The 22,147-nt window shown below is 44.5% G+C and overlaps 1 protein-coding gene across 3 annotated transcripts in view; it reads left to right on the forward strand.

Annotated features, from left to right (window-relative positions):
* Window positions 1-22,147, forward strand: part of PLXNC1 (plexin C1) — a 158,867-nt gene that overhangs the window by 94,730 nt on the left and 41,990 nt on the right. For all 3 annotated transcript variants that reach the window (XM_054442098.2, XM_054442100.2, XM_054442099.2), the window contains exons 12-21: window positions 214-301; window positions 4,177-4,380; window positions 4,501-4,686; window positions 7,688-7,790; window positions 11,038-11,139; window positions 11,444-11,547; window positions 15,499-15,537; window positions 15,771-15,895; window positions 17,289-17,487; window positions 21,748-21,894. In XM_054442098.2, the coding sequence (XP_054298073.1) occupies window positions 214-301; window positions 4,177-4,380; window positions 4,501-4,686; window positions 7,688-7,790; window positions 11,038-11,139; window positions 11,444-11,547; window positions 15,499-15,537; window positions 15,771-15,895; window positions 17,289-17,487; window positions 21,748-21,894 (1,297 nt within the window). The remainder of the gene's footprint in view (window positions 1-213; window positions 302-4,176; window positions 4,381-4,500; window positions 4,687-7,687; window positions 7,791-11,037; window positions 11,140-11,443; window positions 11,548-15,498; window positions 15,538-15,770; window positions 15,896-17,288; window positions 17,488-21,747; window positions 21,895-22,147) is intronic.

The following is a 22,147-nucleotide window of genomic DNA, read 5'->3' on the forward strand; positions in this document are numbered from 1 at the left end:
TATATTTATGCATCTTGAAACCCATGAATTTGTGGCTGGTATCCTGAAAAGATTTCTAAAATTGTCCTGTATTTGAAATTAAAATTCATTAATTTGCTCTCAAACATAATTGGGTTTAATATTAAACATGAATAAATTGATAGCTTTGTTCATAAATGCAAAATGCCTGTGTGTTAGCTATGAAACCCTTATTGTTGCTTTTATTCCTTGCAGTGGTGGTCAAAATATAACCATGATGGGCAGAAATTTTGATGTAATTGACAACTTAATCATTTCACATGAATTAAAAGGAAACATAAATGTAAGTCTCCAGCTGCTTTGTAATAATAGTTGTTTTCAAGGATGGTTCTATTTTCATCACACTATGCTATGTTGGAGGTATTTTTTGTTTCTGTGACTTTGGTGTTATAAACTTTTACCTATGCTATCATATATTCTATCCGTGCTAGAATGGAAATAATAAGACCTTATCCTTGTAGCTGAGTATTTCTAGTTGCAGCAATGAGGAAAGAGAAATGAACTTGGTACGATAAGACCTGACATTTTCTTTTTATGTGATTTGTGGCAAGTCACCCTACTGAGGCAGTGCTTATGAATATGTGTGAAAATGCTCCGTGAATGGTTAAGGTGTGATATAAAGAATTGCATTTCTGTGAAGAGTAGGTGGTATTGTTCCCACTGCACAGAGAGAGTTGGGTTCACAGAGATTAGATGACTTGCAAAGGTCCCAGAAATCTTGTCACGTGCTTCTCCTTCTCTTCGACCCAATTTGTTCCCTACCATCTGATGTCACCTTCTCTTACCTTTCATCTCCCCGCAGGATAAATGGTAGGAGGGGTCTGTTTTCCACCCTTGCCCAATTCTCCCACCGGTGGCTCCGGATGGGGATCCTCTAGAGCAGGGGTGTCGACCTTTTGGCTTCCTTTGGCCACATTGGAAGAAGAATTGTCTTGGGCCACACATAAGATACACCAACACTAACGATAGCTAATGAGCTAAAAAATGGTTTGTGCATAATTTCCGTGATATCCACCACCACAGATAAGCAAAAAAGTCCTCACATTCAAAAGGCTGGACACGGCTGCTCTAGATGGAAGCTTCTGATGCCAGGAGGGGAGATGAGGGATTTCACATACAAGTCAGGCCTCCAAGTGTACTTGCACACACTTCTAAATACCCTTCCCCATTCTTTCTTCCCCTTTTTCCCTCTCCTTGATGAGATATGTGAGGTGGCTGCCTCTCTGGGGCCCTACCTGACCACTTCCTGCCAAGGCTGACACACTCCCTCCTCGGGAGCAGTGTGGGTTCAGACCCAAATTCCGGGGGCCTCCTGATAGGCCGTCCTTACAGCCTTGTTGTGCACACATTCGCCTGCTGACACAGTTCAGAGCCACTTCCAAGCCTCACACTGTATCTGACTCCAGGCCTCATCTCCATGGTGTGAACACCTCCAGTTGAATGACTCGTATACTTTGACCCTCTGACCAGAGGCATTGCCTGAGTTTGTCACGGACTTGCTCTCCCTCCCACTTGCTGTTCCCAAATCAAGTTGAAGTTTTTGAGCACCTACTGCAGGCAAAACATTTGCTGGGTGCAGGGACAAAAGATAAGTGAGATAGTCATGTTGCCTTCATGGAGGAAGGCAGCAAATCTACACTGGGATTGAAAGTTGAGGCTGGGTGTGGTGGCTCACGATTATAATCCCAGCACTTTGGGAGGCCACGGCACAAAGACTGCTTGAGGCCAGGAGTTCGAGACCAGCCTAGGCAACATAGTGAGACCCCATCTCTATAAAATAAAAATAAAAAAAGTTGACAGCACAGAGTATCATCAGGTTCTAGGTCCTCTGGTTCCCTAACTGTTTAGAAACCCTGTGAGTCCAAGAAGACACCATGTATTTTCACATGAAAGAGAAATTAAACATGGATGGGATTAAGTACGCCTGCAGTATGGAGGGGTGTGGGTGGAAGCAGGGAGGTGAGTTCAGGTACAGAGGACAGAGTCCTCGCAGGCCCGTGCTGGGAACATCACTCAATCCTGCTTAGTGGGAACCTAGAGGGTGGGTTGGGAATGACCAAGAGCGATAGCTGTAAAACTGAGTTGGGGCCACAAAAAGCAGCATCAGGCTGAAAACTTTGCCCTTAATTCTGTAGGCAGCAGGGAGCCACTGAAGATCTCTGAGCAGGAAGTGACATAGGTCTAGGTACACTGGACTCACACTGGACCGAGACAATTAGTGACAATGAAAGCAGTCAGAAGGTTACCAATGGAAAAAGAGACTATGCAGAAAGCAGTAGACTAGGGACAGGGGAGGATTCTGACCCAAAAGGCTTCGGTGTCCTGTCTTGAGTCCTGGGAAACCACGAGAAAAGAAGAGAGTGTCCAACCCCCAGCAGGGGCCAGCTCCTGAAGCGCTTGTTGCCACTGAATCACTCTTTGTTGGGGAGCCTCCTGCAGGGCGGTTATTATTTTGGCAATGGTGCACAGCTGAGTTTGGAGAGGCAAGAACTGAAGAAAGGCTGGGAGCCCAGTGAGGATGCTCATGCCAGTGCAGGTGGGTCTGAGACGTCCACAGTCTCCCTGGGCTGACAGCAGGTCCCTTTGGGCTGTGGTTAGCAGAGCAGGTCTCAAGTGCTGGGGCATGGTGAAGCTAGAGATGACCAGCTTGTCTTTATAGCAGTATCATTAAAGGGAGAGCGGAGGTGACATCATGGGAGTGAGAGCACAGAGGAGGAAGAAAAGAGCACCTAGGACTGGTGGCAAAGCTTCATTTTAAGGAATGACAGACAGTAGGATGAGCCGTGAAGGTGGCCGAGAAAGTGCTTAGAAACCAGTGAAAAAGAGTAAATCGCATGGTGCGAGTTTGTCACGAGTATGGAACTGTAGAGTCTTGAGGATAATGAGGTTGGGTGATCCTCTCGCCAGCAATCCTTCTAGAAGGCATCTTCAGTAAAAAGCCAGCCTGCGAGTTAAGGCTGCTGAGGCAGTAGAGACAGTGGTTTTCATCCTGAGGATGGAAATGTGAGCAGAAGATTCAGGGCTATAGTTTGGAAAGATGTGAAGGGAAAGGAAGGTTGTGCTTGTCCAAATCTCAGCTCTTTACATCATATTTTCCCACCAATTGCCTCTTCCTATTGTCTTTTTTATGCTCTAGTATCGGGGGTGGGGGGGGGGTGGGGGAAAAATAGTTTCTCCCACCTGACAAATTTCTTTTTATGAGTTATAATTGCTTTTCTGTAGAATGTTTGCCATCCTCCCTTAACCCACCAGCCTCCTCTGCCTGTCCTTCCGTACACCTAAACAGGACAATATATTTATGTTATGTATTTACTAACTTTTTAAATTTTATTTTTTATATATATATAGAGAGACCAGGTCTCACTATGTTACCCAGGCTGATCTCCAACTCCTGCGCTCACGTAACCCTCCTCCCTCAGTTTCCCACAGTGCTGGGATTACAGGCGTGAGCCACTACGCCTAGCCTATTTATGTTTTTGGTTTTGTTTTTTTAATCCTGTAAATCAGGCCACCTTTTCTGCATTGTTTTCAGTCTTCATGCTCTTCATTTCATGGGAGATGCATTGTTCCTTTTACTTTTGTTTTCTCCTGTTTTCTGTTACGCCTGAAAACCCTTTTCCTCCTTGTGGCTAGTGACTTCTGCTAAGGCCCTGCAGGAGGGTCCCCCAACAAAGAGTGATTCAGCTGCAACAAGCGCTTCAGGAGCTGGCCCTTGCTGGGGGTTGGACACTTTTCTTTTCTCATGGTTTCCCAGGGCTCAGACAGGCTGACCCCAAGGACACCTAAGCCCCTTGGGTCAGAATCTTCCCCTTTCCCTAGCCTACTGCTTTCAGCCTAGTCTCTTTTCCCATGGCATAACCTTCCAGCTGCTTTCATTGTCACTCATGATATTAATCATAATATTAACTAGCATGTTTTGAGTGCTTACTGTGTGCTGGGCCCTGTTCTAAGCAAGTATAATCTCATTTAACGTAGCCCTCATTTAATGTAATGTAGCGTGAAGTCAATCCTGTGAGGGAGGTAGTATTGCGGTCTCCATATTACACATGAGAAAACAGAAGCACCAAGAAGTTAAGTTGTTCAGGTCACTTAGCTCTTAGAGATCAGAGCTGGGATTCATTAACAAAGTTACTAAAATGTTCTTTTCTTTTCTCCCAGGTCTCTGAATATTGTGTGGCAACTTACTGCGGGTTTTTAGCCCCCAGTTTAAAGAGTTCAAAAGTGCGCACAAATGTCACTGTGAAGCTGAGAGTACAAGACACCTACTTGGATTGTGGAACCCTGCAGTATCGGGAGGACCCCAGATTCACAGGGTATCGGGTGGAATCCGAGGTGGACACAGAATTGGAAGTGAAAATTCAAGTATGTTTGTTTTCTTTCTGGGTGGGATGTCACCCTGCCCCCTTGACTGGAAAGGTGTGTTTATGCTTGTGAGTTTCTACACGTGCTCTGATTTCTTCATCTTCATTTTGTTCTTTACAGAAAGAAAATGACAACTTCAACATTTCCAAAAAAGACATTGAAATTACTCTCTTCCATGGGGAAAATGGGCAATTAAATTGCAGTTTTGAAAATATTACTAGAAATCAAGATCTCACCACCATCCTTTGCAAAATTAAAGGCATCAAGACTGCAAGCACCATTGCCAACTCTTCTAAGAAAGTTCGGGTAAGTGACCTGGCAGTCCCACCTGCTGTCTTTACCTGATTTTTGTGATAATTCCTTGGCTAAACCAGAGGCCAGAATGGAATCTTGCATGGATCTTCAGATCCTCACTTTAAATAGAAGATAAACAAAGCTGGTACTGCGAGCCCAAGCAAAATAGCTCCAAAATAGCTGGCTGAATCCATCCCTGTGCCTGTTTGAATGTCAAAGCGTTGGACACACCATTGTCTATAATCCTAATGAGTCTTGATAGCTTTTGTTCTAGCCATACATTTATACAGTAGCATCGGCAAGCAAAATCTCTAGACCCATTGACAAATGAGCTGTCACTGTTTTCTCAAATGCAGAGGTGACATGTCTTAGCAGAAACCCAAAACAAACAAGGGCCTCTTCAGCACACTCTGGGTAGCATTAGAATCAGATGGAGACCAGATAATCTCTGGGTCACGGGCTGCTTCCTTCACCATGAAGTCATACTTTCTGTGATTAATCTTTTCCTAGATATGTTTGGGGGACGCATCACTGCTATATTTATGTCCCATAATAAAGATGTGAGACCACTGAGAAGGGAAACATATTAGAAGTCACCCTTTATAGTGTTCATGCCATATGAGGCTCTGTACAGCCTATATAAATTCTTTTTGATCTATCATCATAAATAATTGGATAAAAGACAATGAAAAAGAACTTCAGACTGGAAGGCAACAACAAAAATGTGTTCATGTCCCAGTGGCACCAGTTAATAGCTCTGTGGCCTTAGGTAAATCACTTGAGTTTCCTGAGCCTCTCTTTGTCCATCTGTATGATAAATGGGGTTAATAATAAGTTTTATTTATTTTTTAGGCAGAGTCTTACTTTGTCACCCAGGCAGGAGTGCAGTGGCACGATCTTGGCTTACAGCAACCTCCGCTTCCCAGTTTTAAGCAATTCTTCTGCCTCAGCCACCCAAGTAGCTGGGATTACAGGTGTGCACCACCACGCCTGGCTAATTTTTTCTATTTTTAGTAGAGACGGAGTTTCACTGTGTTGGGCTGGCTGGTCCCGAACTCCTGGCCTCAAGTGATCTGCCTGCCTTGGCCTCCCAAAGTGCTGGCATTACAGGTGTGAGCCACCGCACCCAGCCAATAGTAAGTTTTAAATCAGGAATAACAGCTAGCCTGGGAGAGACAACTCAAGCCTATAATGCCAGCACTTTGGGAAGCCAAAGCAGGAGGATCACTTGAGCCCCTAGAAGTCTAGGCAACATAGTAAGACCCTGTCTCAAAAAAAATAAGGAACAACAACTCAACTAACCAGTGTTCCTACCTTTCCTGTTAGTTGAGAAGAGCAAATGCTAGCATTCTTTATCATTCACGACATAGCTCCTAAGAGCCTACGCCGTGATGGGGACAGACAGAGAATAAAACAGACAAAAACATCTGCCTTTATGGAGGTTCCCTGAAGAGACACAGTGTGAAGAATATAAATAAAAATTGTGTTACTTGGTGGCAGTTGCTATGGAGAAAAAAAGCACCAGTGCGGGGGGGTGGGGGGGGTGGGAATAGGAGCATATAGGGGGGCCATGCTGCAGGTTTTGCAATGGTGGGCAGAAAAGCCCTGCCTGTGAAGGTGACATCTGTATAAGGAGGAGTGGGAACAAGCCATGGGCTGTCTGGGGTAGAACGTTCTAGGCAGAGGGAGCAGAGGTTGCAGAGGTCCTGAGGCAGGAGGCTGCCTGGCGTGTTTGAAGAGCAGCAGGGAGGCCAGTGTGACTGGAGTGGAGGGAGCAGAGCAGAGGCTTCTGAGGTTAGAAAGTTCATGGAGAGAACAGGAGATGATTAGGACCTTGTGGACCATGGCGAGGGCTTGGCTTTGTGGGCTGGGGAAGGCATGGGAGAGTTTTGAGGAGGGTGCCATGAGCTGACTTATTCAGATGACGTCATGAATTTAGTCAGGACAGCCTACCAAGAGGCACTCAACATCCCATTTCAGAGATGAGGAAAAAGATGACTGGATGTGCGTACCTAATTCAGGGTTCCATAGCTGAGAAGCAGAGCAGGTGGCAGAGCTGGTATGGAGAGCTTCAGCTATCCGGGTCCAAATCCATCCTCCAGCTACTGTGCTCAAATGCCTCCATGGGGGCAGCATGGGTCCAAGGATGGAAACACGCCTTAATACTTGTATGTACATCAATGAAATAATTAAGCTTCCTGTAGAGTTTTTCCCTTGACAAGTTTCACAAAATATAACCAAAAAATGCTAAAACTGGAAAAATCCATCAGGGATGATCTGATCAGCACTGCCAATCTGGTTTTTGCCACAGAATATTTTATTCAAAATAGGATGCCAGGTACAGTGGCTCACACCTGTAATCCCAGCAGTGTGAGAGGCTGAGGTGGTAGGATCGCTTGAGTTCAGGAGTTCGAGACCAGACTGGGCAACATAGTGAGACCCTGTCTCTACAAAAAATTTAAAAATTAGCCAGGTGTGGTGGTGTGTACCATAGCCCCAGCTACTTGGGAGGCTGAGGTGGGAGGATCACTTGAGCCCATGATGAGTTCGAGGCTACAGTGGGCTATGATCACACCACTGCACTCCAATCTGGGCAACAGAGCAAGACCCTGTCTCTAAAACAAAAATAAAATAAGCCTGCCTGTAAAAATGCTAAAAATTGAGTTTCTCCCTTAGAATAAAGGGCAGGGGCTTCTTGCCTACAGGTTACTGCCTCTTTATTGCCTCCACTCCTGCAGCTTAAGACCCCCAGAGCAAAGAGGGCCAAAATTAAGACTCTGAGGGTCTAGTCCAGCACGCCTCAACTGACATTTCAGGAAACTGAGGCACAGTGAATATTCTGGATTTGCCCAAGGACACATAGCTAATCTGCCACAGAAATGAGAGTTGAACTCAGATATCCTACCCAGCTCACTGCTTCTTTTTGTATTGTGAAGCCATTTTAGGGGGGAAATTATGTAAATAAATACAGTCCCCAACTCATTAGGTCTAATGACATTCTTTGTCCCATCAGGTCAAGCTGGGAAACCTTGAGCTCTACGTCGAGCAGGAGTCAGTTCCTTCCACGTGGTATTTTCTGATTGTGCTCCCTGTCTTGCTAGTGATTGTCATTTTTGGTAAGTGCCCTGTTTAATTTTGTCAGAGAAATTATTCCCTGGGGCCTCTCGCCAGGCAGGCAGACTTTCAGCTTTCAGGGGCTGTTTGCTTCAATTAAGTATAAATGGGTGAAAGCCCAAATCAAAACTTTGAGAAACGAATAATAGGTACACGCTGAGGGCTTTCTAAACATTTCTTTTGGCCAGGCATGGTGGCTGATGCCTATAATCCCAGCACTTTGGGAGGCTGAGGCAGGCAGATCGCCTTGAGGTCAGGAGTTCAAGACCAGCCTGGCCAACATTGCAAAACCCTATCTCTACTAAAAATACAAAAATTAGCTGGGTGTGATGGCAGGTGCCTGTAATCCCAGCTACTCAGGAGACTGAGGTAGGGAGAATTGCTTGAACCTGGGAGGCGGAGGTTACAGTGAGCCGAGATCACACCACTGCACTCCAGCCTGGGTGACAGAGCAAGACTCTATCTCAAAAACAAACAAACAAAAAACAAAATTTTTTTTTAAGGATGCTTCATTAATAGAAGGCTAGATTACATAGATGGTATCTTGGGATTTGAGGGATATAATCTACTTTGCTTCTCCATTCCTTCGAATTGTGGTGACAAATGTTCATTTATGCAATTCCCTAAGAACTTCTCTGGGATTTTGGGCTCCCAGGACTTGGTTATTTTGTCTTGACCACCCCCCACCACCCATCACCCCATTCTCATCCTAGTCTTGATTTTCTGGGCAGAACCACACTTTAGAAGTGTGGTCATGCCTGGGCACAGTGGCACACACCTGTAGTTCCAACACTTTGGGAGGCCAAGGAGGGAGGACTGCATAAGTCCAGGAGTTTGAAGTTACAGTGAGCTATGATCGTGCCACTGCATGCCAGCCTGGACAACAGAATGAGGCCCTGTGTCTAAAAAGTAAATAATTATTTTTTTAAATAGAAGTGTGATCTATGTCATCTCTTAAAGTGGTCCCGGGCTCATCCATACACAGTGAGCCCACGGTGGTTGCTCATTGGCTAAATCTGGCCCACCAATATATTTTGTTTTGCCCGTGTAGCATTTTCTAAAACTATTAAGTAGCTTATAACATTTAAAAATTAGTGATTCACATTTTGAAACATCTCTTGAAAATGTGAAAGATTTGGATCATTGGATCCCCAATTTCCATAGCATCAGTTTATTAGAGCTGAGTAGCAGCTACGCCCTTGAGAGAGGGAATGTGCTCCCTAGGTTTTGACCACAGTCGCCACCACTCCCTATTGTCTCCACCTAGGCCATTTAAGTCATCTATGTACCTGATATCTGCAGCCGTTTCGTTTGTGACTCTGGTTCTGAGCTGCTTGTCATTTGAAGTCTATTTTCTCTCATCCTTCTTTGAAAAAGGAACTCTTATCCACTAACAAACAGCACTTTGGCCAGGCCCCGTGGCTCATGCCTGTAATCCCAGCACTTTGGGAGGCTGAGGCGGGTGGATCACGAGGTCAGGAGATCGAGACCATCCTGACCAACATGGTGAAACCCCATCTCTACTAAAAATACAAAAATTAGCCGGGTGTGGTGGCACGTGCCTGTAATCCCAGCTACTCAGGAGGCTGAAGCAGGAAAATCATTTGAACCTGGGAGCTGGAGGTTGCAGTGAGCCGAGATCGCGCCACTGCACTCCAGCCTGGCCACAGAGCAAGACTCCGTCTCCAAAAAAAAAGTCCTTTGTATTTCTTGATTTAACATAGGTACTGCCTTTCTGAAATTTGATGGCTAGTACAGGCAGTTGCCAGTGTCTGCTTCCATACACTCATTTATTCACTCATTGATCCCTGCATCTATTTACCTATGTTCATTGAGCACCTGTTATGTTGCTGATAACTGTACAAGTCTCTGGAGCTAGAAAAAAATGAGCCTTTGCGTGCATGAGCCAGTGTTGCTCAAACTGAGGCCTGAGGAACAATGGTCCCAAGTGACTGTCCTGGAAAAAGGGGTTCCATGGTCAAGGAAGTTTGGGAATCACTACATCATACTCCACCCTTTCTTAGACATGCACGATGCATGTTATTAAGACTGTTGACTTTATGAAGTAGTCCAGTGAAGAGCCATATTTGTTTCCTCCAGCATTATTGGTAGCAGAGCCCGTCTATTACGTAATTTCTTTTCTTTTTTTTTTTTGAGAAAGGGTCTCACTTTTTTGCCCAGGCTGAGTGCAGTGGCACGATCATGGCTCACTGCAGCCTTGACCTCCTGGGCTCAAGTGACCCTCCCACCTCGGCCTCCCAAGTAGCTGGGACTCCAGGCATGCACCATCACACCCATCTAATTTTCTTTTTTTTTTTAGAGACAGAAAAATATCTTTCTCTGTTGCCCAGGCTGATCTCAAACCCCTAGCCTCAAGCCATGCTCCCACCTCAGCCTCTCAAAGAGCTGGAATTACAGACGTGAGCCACTGCAACTGGCTGTAATTTGTATAAGTGAGGAGAAGCTTCCTAGAATAACGATGGTTGACTGTTGAATACCTATACTTTTTTAAATAATACATTCTTAATGCTTTTTGTGAGTTAATTCTTATAATCCTCCCAGCATCACAGTGAGATAGGCAGTCTTACAGAGAAGGCAGCCAGGCACAGAGATGCTGAGGAACTTAACCCAGGTCACATAGCTAGTAAATGGCAGTGCAAGGACATGAACCCAAGCACCAAATTGGGTTGGTTTATGGCCTCTGCAGCACAGTTAGAAGCAATATGGAGGTATGGGAGTTCCTTGTGGCTCGCTCATCATGTCACCCCATTAGCTCTATGCAGGTTTGGCCCATGTAGCCAACTGTGGATCTGCGGTTCCTTTCTGCATTTGCAGCACAACTTTATTTCTCCAGGGATGCTTACAAACATTCAAAAAGAATGGAACAATGCAAGTGGCTGCAGCTGTGGGGAAGAAACTTGGCTTGTTTCATTACATTTCAGCCAACTGGGATCTTTGGTTACAAGTGAAGGTTATTTGATTTAGCTTTCACTTGTAGAATGAGTAAGGCTTTGGTTTTTTTCTGCTGCATTTTAGCATCTTCCTCTTCAGAGTGACCCCTCACTGGGAAATTTTCTTTTTTATAAGATCCAGCTCTTTAATGCTATTTTCTAGTTTCATTCTATCTCTTGCTGTCTGTCCCTATCTGTTTTTTGTTTTTGTTTTTAAGAACTGTAAAGGTTGCTGTTTGTTTTCATTTTTGGTTTTTGAGTTACCATGTCCCTCTGATGCAGCGTCTCTGTCTCTTAGCGGCCGTGGGGGTGACCAGGCACAAATCGAAGGAGCTGAGTCGCAAACAGAGTCAACAACTAGAATTGCTGGAAAGCGAGCTCCGGAAAGAGATACGTGACGGTAGGCTCCAAAATTGTATTTGTAGAAAAATAAGTCTTTTATATTTATATTTTTATTTTTTTACCCTTACATGGAGAGGGCCACAGTAATGAGAACTGTTTGTATAATAGAAGAAAACAGAACAGCAGGGCCTGGGCCTGGCTTTGTGTTTTATTTCAGTTCTTCTCTGCAGCCAACCAAGTCATTATCTATTGTTTCTTCTTTAATGAAAACCAAGGTCATACTCTGTGTTAGACAAAACAGTAGAAGATCTTATCCATTGTTTGTTTAGTTAAAATATTGCTCTTGGGATTCTGTTTTGCAGGCTTTGCTGAGCTGCAGATGGATAAATTGGATGTGGTTGATAGTTTTGGAACTGTTCCCTTCCTTGACTACAAACATTTTGCTCTGAGAACTTTCTTCCCTGAGGTAAAAGAGCATTGATCATATTCCGAAGGTTGAGTCTTGAATAATAATGAAGGTGCTTGTTGCTGTTGTCAAAACGAGTGTTTGCTTCCAAGGCAGCTATAGATAATGTGTTTGGTACAAAATAATGGCTTAAGTTTGAGCAGAGCAGGGAGGAGGGTAATTATTAATTGCATTGATTAGGGTATAAAATAGTGATGGGTCACTGGTGATTATTCTTTGCCCAGTAACAAAAACCTAGGAGGGACAGCAGCTCAGAGTGATGATTTTTGCTTTCTTTTACTCCCAATGTAGAACTGAACGTGTAGCTGGGAAGTGAGCTAGTTTATTTAAAAATCAATAAATTGTGAGCTAGCCAATTTGTTGTGTTTATCTGCATGACTTACATTGCAGTGACTAGATTATTCACTATTACTTCTCAATTGGAGAGGAAAAATACTACCGGTCAAAAGGGAGGAAAGTAGACATGGATGGAAACAGGCATTTTTAGCCATTTAGAGTTCTTATGGTTCTCTTTGATAGTTTTTCTTTAGCTGATCAGTTTGTATCGTCCTCATTTAGTAGACATAGATGCACGAACTGATTAATTCATTTGTTCTAGGGCTCTGAGGAGTCGTCTACTTAACCCTTTGGGTTGCTGGTCTTACCTATGTTCTCACGCCTCCATTTTCTCACCCACTCACTCAGCCTTCTCCATTTACCCTCCCAAGTTTTTGGCGAGGTACACTCATCCTACGTATCATCACCGCCATGTCCTGATACCCCAGCTCCGCCAAATTGCCCTTCTTTTTTGCGGTCTGATGACCACATAGAGGCCCAACCTCTTAAACACATCAATACCAATGATCACATTTCAATCTAGACTTCTAAGCAACGGCTGAAATCTCTCCAGGCCAAAGGAGAGTTTGTATCATCTTACTAGAAGCTTCTCCGGAACAATTGGCCAGAAGCCTAGAGTTCAGAAACCCAGACACATGCAGTAAGCAATTTCCAGTTTCTCTATAATTTAGAAGAGGACACCATGATATGTAATGCGGGGTCTGGAGGTTGGAATGCCTCCATAAAACACCTGCCATATTTTTTGGTCCAAGCCTTAGTGTTATAAATCAAGAAGGCTGTAAATAAGACTTCAGCTTTTTGTGCTGGTGAAGTTTGTTTCCTTTAACTTATCCTCCAAGAGTACAGAGGCACCGAGATTTGCCATTTGCCACCTCATCCATTTCTATGGCAGAACACCACCTGGAGAGGGGAATTCGATTCCCCGAATCAGGATGACTGTGTGGGGCCTCTGCAAAGGTTGCATCACGAGTCCTATTTCCGAGCTATCTGAGATCCCCATTAAGAATTTAAAAGCAATAAAATAACGGAGATTTTTGACTATCAGCATGAATGCTGTGTGGGCTTTTACAGTTAATGATTGCCCTTGAGTGCTGAATAGAGTCATCTGTGGCCTGAAAAAAGAAATGTTCTTATCGTCTAAATTTGGTAATCAAGAACAAGATAGAGTAATGAATGTAAAGGAACACTGTTGCAAGTTGAATGTTTCCCAAAAAAAAAAAAAGATCCCAGGAACAATGCTACCTTATTTTAGGAGAAGAGAGATAGTTGCAAAGGAGCCAAACTGATTTAACTCAGTGTTATGTATAATCTTGAAAAACAATTGGGAAAGTCATAAAAATTGAAGTCAGAAGTTGTTTAAAGGAGAGAACCCAGGAAAAAACATGCATAAATTTGTCAGAACCCTTTCAAGAAGACCTAAGTCAAAATTGAATTTATAATAATTAAGAAAAGATAGAACAGGGAAACACATCATAAGAAGACAATGCCACTTGAAATGCATTCCAGGCTGCAGATAAGTCCTGGTATTAATTAGGCTCTTTATGGATTGATCAGAAGCCAAATCCTCTAGGCCTGGAGGTTGGAGGCTGCGGGGGAAGGATTTGGGTGTTCAGCACCTACAAAAAAGCAACAGGCAAAATCCAGAGGAGATTGTAGGTTCTCAAAGGAGGCCAGGGTTCTTTGCTCTGCCTGTTGGTTTTGGCTTTTAAAGCCTTGCTTTTTATTATATTGACTCTTCTTTGCTTTGCATAAAATAGGAGAAGAAATAAGGGTAGGCAGAGGATCTAAGCTGAAGAAAACGGAAATTTGAATGAAAGGAGGAAGCAGCCTTAAAACACAGAGAGCCATGGGTCCAGGCACGGTGGCTCACGCCTGTAATCCCAGCACTTTGGGAGGCCGAGGCGGGTGGATCACTTGAGGTCAGGAGTTAGGGACCAGCCTGGCCAACATGGTGAAACCCCGTCTCTACTAAAAATACAAAATTAGCCAGGCATGGTGGCGTGCACCTGTAATCCCAGCTACTCAGGAGGCTGAGGCAGAGAATTGCTTGAACCCGAGATCAAGACCATCCTGGCTAACACGGTGAAACCCCGTTTCTACTAAAAATACAAAAAAATTAGCCAGGCATGGTGGTAGGCGCCTGTAGTCCCAGCTACTCGTGAGGCTGGGGCAGGAGAATGGTGTGAACCTGGGAGGCGGAGCTTGCAGTGAGCCGAGATAGCGCCACACTGCACTCCAGCCTGGGCGACAGAGCGAGACTCCATCTCAAATAAATAAATAAATAAATAAATAAATAAATAAATAAAAAGAATTGCTTGAACCCGGGGAGGCAGAGGTTGCAGTGAGCCGAGATCGCACCACTGCGCTCCAGCCTGGGCGACAGAGCAAGACTCCATCTCAGAAAAAAAAAACAACAAACAACAACAACAAAAAAAACAAAGAGCCAGGGCGGCACTTCCATATTTACGATTAAGAATCAACCTGTTTCTCCTGTCTATTTACATGAAGTTAGTTCAGCAGAAAAATATTAAGAACCAGAAAATGCAAACCTAGGGTGTGGGGGTTTTTTTGGTTCGTTTTTTTGGGGGCTTTTTTGCTTTTTACTAGGGGAGGATATGGCCAAAATAGTTTCAGGTCTTTTGCTTGGGCTTGCAAATTTGAAACTATGAAGCAAAATTCTCTACAGAAGAAATTTACTTCACAAGATATAAAATTAGCTCAAAGTTTCTATTATTATCAAAAAAGAAGGAAAACCTGAATGTTTTGAGTTTAGAATCTCATTCTGTGGACTCAAAGTATTGCTTAACATACTTTTAAAGTTTAACCATTGATTTTTAATAAGATTGATGATACACTACAAACTCTTTTTATATTCCAGAGCTACCTAGCATTTAGAAACCAGTGGGGTGATAGCATTGGGTCTAGTTTGCTATAAATTAGGAATAAAACCGGTAATGATAACTGACACAGGGCACTTACTCTGCACCCATTTTATTTTCACACTAAACCTCTGAGGTGGGAACCATTATTGTCCCCATTTCAGAGATGAGGCAAGTCAGACACAGAGAGGTTAGGTAACACATCCCACGTCATGTGACCAGTATGTGATTAAAACCAGGACTGGAACCCAAGTAGTTTGGTCCAGATTCTATGCTTTTAACTACCCCCTGTCTTTCAATATCATTATGTATTGAAACAGTAGATGCTACTTAGGTAAGACTTGTAAAACTTAGCAACGTAATTTAGTCTTTATCTTAGAAGGTAAATTGCTTGAAGAGGGGTCTGATATTTGCATAATCTTCATCAATGACCCCTTCTTTAACTCTTAAATCACTTCTTCTAAAACGTGGGATGATACCTTCATCTACCAAACCTGGGACTGATGCCATGATAATTATTATTCTTAGAGGCTTTCGGAATTCAGTGGCGTTTCTTGAAAGCTGAATAATTATTTATTATGTATTAGAGAATACGCAGCCACCATAAACCCAGGGGCACTTCAGATTAGCAAATAGTGTCTCTACTTTATTAAAACGGACTTGGGTATTATAACAAAAATACACTCTTCATTTCCTTTGGATGTTATGAATAACAAAAGTGTCTCCTTCCTCTCAGTCAGGTGGCTTCACTCACATCTTCACTGAAGATATGCATGTAAGTCTCTACGTTTTCATTTTTAGCCCAGTGACTGCCTGATGTTCATAGTGTTATCATCGTCATTATCATCTCCATTATTATTACTTTGAATTTTTATTGTGGGTTTTTTTGGATCATGAATTCAATATTAAATAATTCATTGTCTTGGAAAACCCATTGTGGATCTACTTTCTAACTTTAAACTTATATATGATTTTGTATTATACTATATATTTTTTTCTTTTTATCAGAACAGAGACGCCAACGACAAGAATGAAAGTCTCACAGCTTTGGATGCCCTAATCTGTAATAAAAGCTTTCTTGTTACTGTCATCCACACCCTTGAAAAGCAGAAGAACTTTTCTGTGAAGGACAGGTATTAGTCCATTCTTTGATGTTTTAAAAGCCTTTAAGAAGAGAAAATCAGGCCGGGCATGGTGGCTCATGGCTGTAATCCCAGCATTTTGGGAGGCCAAGGCGGGCAATCACTTGAGGCCAGGAGGTCAAGACCAGCCTGACCAACACAGCAAAACCTTGTGTCTACAAAAAAAAAAAAAAGAGAGAGAGAGAGAGAAATCAAACCTGAGTCCCATATTTTATTTCCAAACCACTATCTGAACTTGGTATCTTGAGAACATGCACTTTTCCAAAGGCTATTTGACTGGGAGTTTATGCAGCCTTATCTCCATTTTAGATCACACCACCCAACACAATTTTTTTTTTTTTGTTTTAGTTGGAGTCTCACTCTGTGGCCCAGGCTGAAGTGTGTGATCATAGGTCACTGCAGCCTCATCCTCCTGGGCTCAAGCTACCCTCCTGCCTCAGCCTCCCCAAGTAGCTGGAACTACAGGTGCATGCCACCACACCCAGCTAATGTTTTGTTGTTGTTGCAGTAGAGATGGGGTCTTGCTATATTGCCCAGGCTGGTCTCAAACTCCTGACCTCACACGATACCCCCTTCCGCAAGGATTACAAGCATAAGCCACTGTGCCTAGCCCTTTTTTAAAAAATTTGAGACAGGGTTTTGCTATGTTGCTTAGGCTGGATTCAAACCCTGGGCTCAAGCGATCTTGCTGCTTCAGCCTCCTGCCCCCAGCTCCCAATACAGAGTCTATTTTGAAGACACACACACAACCCTCCCACCCCCAAGTAACCCTGAGAAACTCCAACACCCCAAAAAAACCCACATAAATTCTTTTTTTTTCTTAAGACAGAGTCTCGGTCTGTTGCCCAGGCTGGAGTGCAGTGGCACGATCTAGGCTTGCTGCAACCTCCACCTCCCGGGTTCAAGCAATTCTCCTGCCTCAGCCTCCCCAGTAGCTGGGACTACAGGAGCGTGCCACCACGCCTGGCTAATTTTTGTATTTTTAGTAGAGACAGAGTTTCACCACATTGGCCAGGCTGGTCTCAAACTCCTGACCTCCGGTGATCTGCCTGCTTTGGACTCCCAAAGTGCTGGGATTATAGGCGTGAACCACCATGCCCGGCCCATAAATTCTTAATAAAAAAAGCAGAAGTGTTATTTTTTATTTTTAAAACATCCTGAAACTTTGGAAGACTCACTTCTTGTTACCACTCTAGTTTAAATGCTGAAAACACAGAAAATGTTCTAGAGATAGAAGTGGTTAGAATCTAAACATTAAAAAAAAAAAAAAGCTCCCAACCCAACAGGCCAGCTCCCTGTCCTGCCAGTGAGCTTCCATGGAAACTCCCATGAGTGTCCAGCTAGGCCTGCAGCCGATGGTTCACCTAGCTCTCTTTTTCAACAGGTGTCTGTTTGCCTCCTTCCTAACCATTGCACTGCAAACCAAGCTGGTCTACCTGACCAGCATCCTAGAGGTGCTGACCAGGGACTTGATGGAACAGTGTAGTAACATGCAGCCGAAACTCATGCTGAGACGCACGGAGTCCGTGGTGGAAAAACTTCTCACAAACTGGATGTCCGTCTGCCTTTCTGGTTTTCTCCGGGTAAGTGTCACATCCCTCAGCAGTGTCAGAGGTAAGACAATAGGCAGTTATTTTTAGCAGACTCTGATGCCTTTGCCAGGATAAATCCTGAATGCTCGATGGTGTCAGCATTTAACCATGTTTCATCTTGGTCCTGACCCAGAACAGAGAGGGAAAGTAAACATTGTTTTTGCTGCAACTGGCCTATGCAAATGTAATTCATTTAGAATTTCCTCAGGTGAGACTTTTCAAGTGAGTTTACCTTCTCACATCAATTCACACCCAGAGCCCAGTCAGCCCATTTAAGAAAATGTACTGAGAAAAGGGAATATTTCAAACACCAAAGAGAACAAACTGTTTCAGGCCCTCTGAAGCATTGTAGAAATACCCATTACCTACCAATATGCTGTAAGCTAATTGCAGTCAATTCCTACCAGTCATTCCGCATTAAAGCAGCTCTCCAAAGAGCTGCCTCCCCCTGGAGTTTGCTTTGTTGGAGTTACTGTGTGCATGTGGTTGTCATCTAATTGAACTTCAAAATCTTTTCAAATGCAAACTTTCTATAGATTCCAGTGGTGAAGAGGGTGGGCCCTAAAGTCCGCTACTTGATCTGAATCTAGACTTCACCACCTACTTGGTTTTATAAACTAGAGAACTGGAAGAAGATTTTAGGACTGTTTTGAAGTACAGATGAGAAAACATATGCAATTGCTTAGCCCTAAGGAAGCCTCCATAAATGTTGGCCATTACTATTATAAAATATTAATGTGAAAATAAGGGTGTCCTGTTGAACTCAATCTTCACCCAGCCCTCTGAGGAGGCCCCTGGTACAGAAGATTCTTATCCTTTAATTTTACCAGCCATCCAGATTCCAGCAAAACTGCATAATTGTGTATTTGTAGCTAGTTCCGAAATCTAATTAAACTTTGAATAAGATACACTGCTTTGCCACAGGTTTTAACAGTGCTACTTAAGTTTAGATCCAACAGCAGTGCTTTAAATAGACTGTGCTTAGTTTAATGTTTAATGCAATCTTACAAGTAGATGCACAACAATTTTTTTTTATTTCTCACCAACCCCTTCCTCTCCCTAAGGCAATACCCATTTATTAAGATTAATGAAATCTGCCTTCTTTTCTGTTTACTTGGTATAAATCATCAGAGGCTTTGGGGAGATGTTGAGCCAGTTATTTCTGGGACGAATATTTTTTTGTTTCCCACTGTCTTTGCTTTAGCCACAACAGCTGCTAGATGGAGGCACCAGGACTCTCACCCAGTTCCCTGGTCTTGGTCTTCAAAGGCCAACTCCTGCCCCACCACAGTCTCACTGGATCAGAAGCTACGGAAGTGGAGCCCAGTAATCCATGATTTTCACAAGCCCCTGGGATAGTAGAGAGAGCACCAGACTAGGGGTCTTGGTTAGAAGCAGCAGGTCTGGGCTCTGGAACCATCTTAGCCCGGGTCAGCTGTGTGTCCCTGGGCATGGCTCGTTCCATCTGGGCATCTGTTTTCAATCCACCAAATGAGGGGCGTGCGTGGGCATTGCCTTTAAATCCCTTTCCAGCTCTTTCTACTGGATTTTGTGATTCTTCACTCTGAGCTTTCAAGGGCTGCTCTTGGGCACTAGAGGGGTGAGATGTTCAGAAAATCTGGGCTGCGAGCCCAAACGGCCTCCTTGAGCAAAGCATTCTGGGTCAAGATTTCACAGTGCTGATTCAAGAGCGTCTCGAGCACTGTGAGTGGTGAGGGGGCGGCTCGGCTTGCCAGGAGGAAGTGGCATCCAGCCAGTCGGCGATACTTTCACTTTCAGTGGAATAATTCCCGCTGGTGCAGGGGTCTGATGTCCCTCCACCAGGTGCTCAAGGGGGTCTGGGATACCGACAGCCCTAGTCCTCCTGTCCTACCCCACAGACGTTTAGTGGGTGACAGTAGCTCCGTGACCACCAGGTAACTTCCCCTTCCAAGACACCAAGGCTTTGTGGGTAAAATAATAATGCCATTTATTGAATGTGCCAGACAGCATGCTAAGGGCTTTGCCTATCTTTTCTCATTTCATCCCCTTAAGGGTCCTGTGAGCTGAGTGTCTTCATGACCATTTTGTATATGGGGGAACTGAAACACAGAAGAGCTGTGACTCTCCCCAGATCTCACTGCTACTGTGGGACAGCACCAGGGTCCGAGAGCTCTTAGCCGCCCCCCTGTGCACTGAAAAGATGGAATCTGCCCTGGTCTGTTAAAGTGTCGAAGCCTGGCCCCTGGGGGAGGGGAATCGTGTACACAGTGGCTGTGGCTCGCCTAAAAGTTGTGTTCAGTGGTGACAAAGAAACCTCATGGCCCTGTGATTCCCCAAATCAGCCACACATCAGAATCCTCCTCCCCCACCGCCTCCCTGCCCCCGGCCCCGGGAAGGTATGAAAACTACAGATACCCAGGCCTCATTCTTCAGAGAGATGGCAGCTCTGTAGGTCTAGAGTGGGGCCCAGGCATCTGAATGCTTAACAAGAGCCCCCAAGGGATTCTGGTGATTAGCCAGGGTTAGACCCAGGAGCATGGGCAGAGTGTAGGACCAGATGTTGCTTAGCTCAGTCTAGCTACCCTCCAGAGAGTTCTGGAGAATTCCTGACCATGGGCCTCCTGAGTCAACGACTGCCCCTTTACACAGCCCTGAGAGCTCACCTGGCCCCCGACTCCAACCCCTGTGGGAATACGCAGCCCCTGTCCAAGTGTTCTCAGCCTCCCTTCTGATCTGTGCTGGAGGAAAAGAGGTTCTAGTTTTGTGGTCAGGGCATTACTTGGGGTGGGGGGGGGGGTGGGCGGTGGAGGGAAAGAGAAGGGGTGAGGTTGTAAACCACTAAATAAAGGAAGTTTCTCATGAGAATTAAATGTCATGCAATAGTCCTGCTGCCCTCCCTACCTTGGAAATTTCTGAACTTCCACTTCTGCCCTGCACTGAAGAGGGGACTCAAGGAGGTATCACAGCGGGGACAGAAGCCAAAAAGGAGCTCCAGGGAGGGAGCTCCACTGAAAGGGAGTGGCAGGAGGTGGCAAGAGGAAGCCCGGGGACTGGGGAGGGCAGATATTCCTGCAGCAAGTATAAAGGAAGGGACAGGGTTGGGGTGGGATGCTGAGAGACTTAAGATGTCTTAGGTAACTTGCCTGCGCAAGGGAAAGCAGGTGAGACCCAGTGGAATCCTCCTTTCCCAGCTGGACGTATCGCTTGTCAAGCTTTACTCTGTTAACTGGCGCTTCGAGCCCCAGCCACGTGGCTGGCCTTTCATCATCACTAAGGCACTTTGACTTCCTAGCACGGTTCTTCCTCCACCACAGAGGCCTAATGTCCATTGATTACGGAAGGTTCGTTATTTAGCAAATACTCTACAGCTGACCCAGGGCTAAGTGCCTTGGGAGGATGCCGTGGAAACAGAACACACAGCCTCCCACTTGAGGTGCTCAGAGTCCTTTGGAACGCAGACATCCGTGTCTGCCAATGTGAGCCATTTCCATCACAGCAGGGGAGGCAGTCCCACCCCCAGCCAGGAAAAATGCATGTGGCTTAAGTTTGAAGAAAGAGCCAATCAGGATGGGCCGAGTGTTTGAGGAAAAACCTTAGAGGAAATGGAATTGGCTCTGGTTCAGGGAAGAAGATGGAGTCCCTCTGGCCCGGCACCGGAAAACATGTCCAGGTGGGACTGTGCAGTGTGTGTCTGGGAACTCTCCGAGCTGGGCCTGGCCCATGGGGAGGAGATAAGGCTGCAAACTGTTGAACGGCAGGCCGCTTCCTTCGAGAAGTGCTGTTAACACCAAAAAAACATTGTATTTGGCAAATGTATAAAATGTTCTTACATTTATCCTTGTTACTAAGGATAATTGTGCATTTTTTAAAATGTCGTTTATTTCTGGCTTGCTAAAGGGCGATTAAATACGAATGTAAACAAAGGTACACTCTCCACATCTAACTGTTCCTAGGCATTAACCCACTGATGAGCATTAGTCTGCCATATGTAAGTTTAAACATAAAAAGGGATACTGTGGGTACTGCACGTTGCCATGAATGTGCACGCGTGCGCATGTGCAGATGTGCATTCGCGATGGAGAGAGGAGGCGGTTTTCTGAGTTTTGCATCCATTCCCAAGTGGAGCAACGTGTATTTTCTTGGGAGTTTCATGTTGAGTGTTAGAAAACCCTGTCTCCTGCCTTACTGCCATAAACAGAAACTTTAATTCTTTGGAAAGTACAGTGGATTCCACAGAAAGCTAACTGTCACTTTTGTGTCTTTTCCAAGGAGACTGTTGGAGAGCCCTTCTATTTGCTGGTGACGACTCTGAACCAGAAAATTAACAAGGGTCCCGTGGATGTAATCACTTGCAAAGCCCTGTACACACTTAATGAAGACTGGCTGTTGTGGCAGGTTCCAGAATTCAGTACTGTGGTATGTTTTCAATAAAGCTCCCAGCCAGACTCCCAAATAAATCTGGCGGGGAATTAGAGGGTGGGGTGGGTCATTTACAATGAAACGGTATCATCTCTACTGCGGGAGGCCCTGTGTGTTTAGTTAATTAAAAACAGTAGTTGATAAAAATATTAACACGTGTTCACATAATAGATTTTAATTACTGAGATTGGGGGAGAAAATATTGTAATGATGCCTGGGGTACTCATCAATTTCCAAAGATTTTAATATC

Source organism: Pongo pygmaeus, chromosome 10 (assembly GCF_028885625.2).
Source record: "Pongo pygmaeus isolate AG05252 chromosome 10, NHGRI_mPonPyg2-v2.0_pri, whole genome shotgun sequence".
In the NCBI taxonomy this organism is placed as follows: Eukaryota; Metazoa; Chordata; class Mammalia; order Primates; family Hominidae; genus Pongo; species Pongo pygmaeus.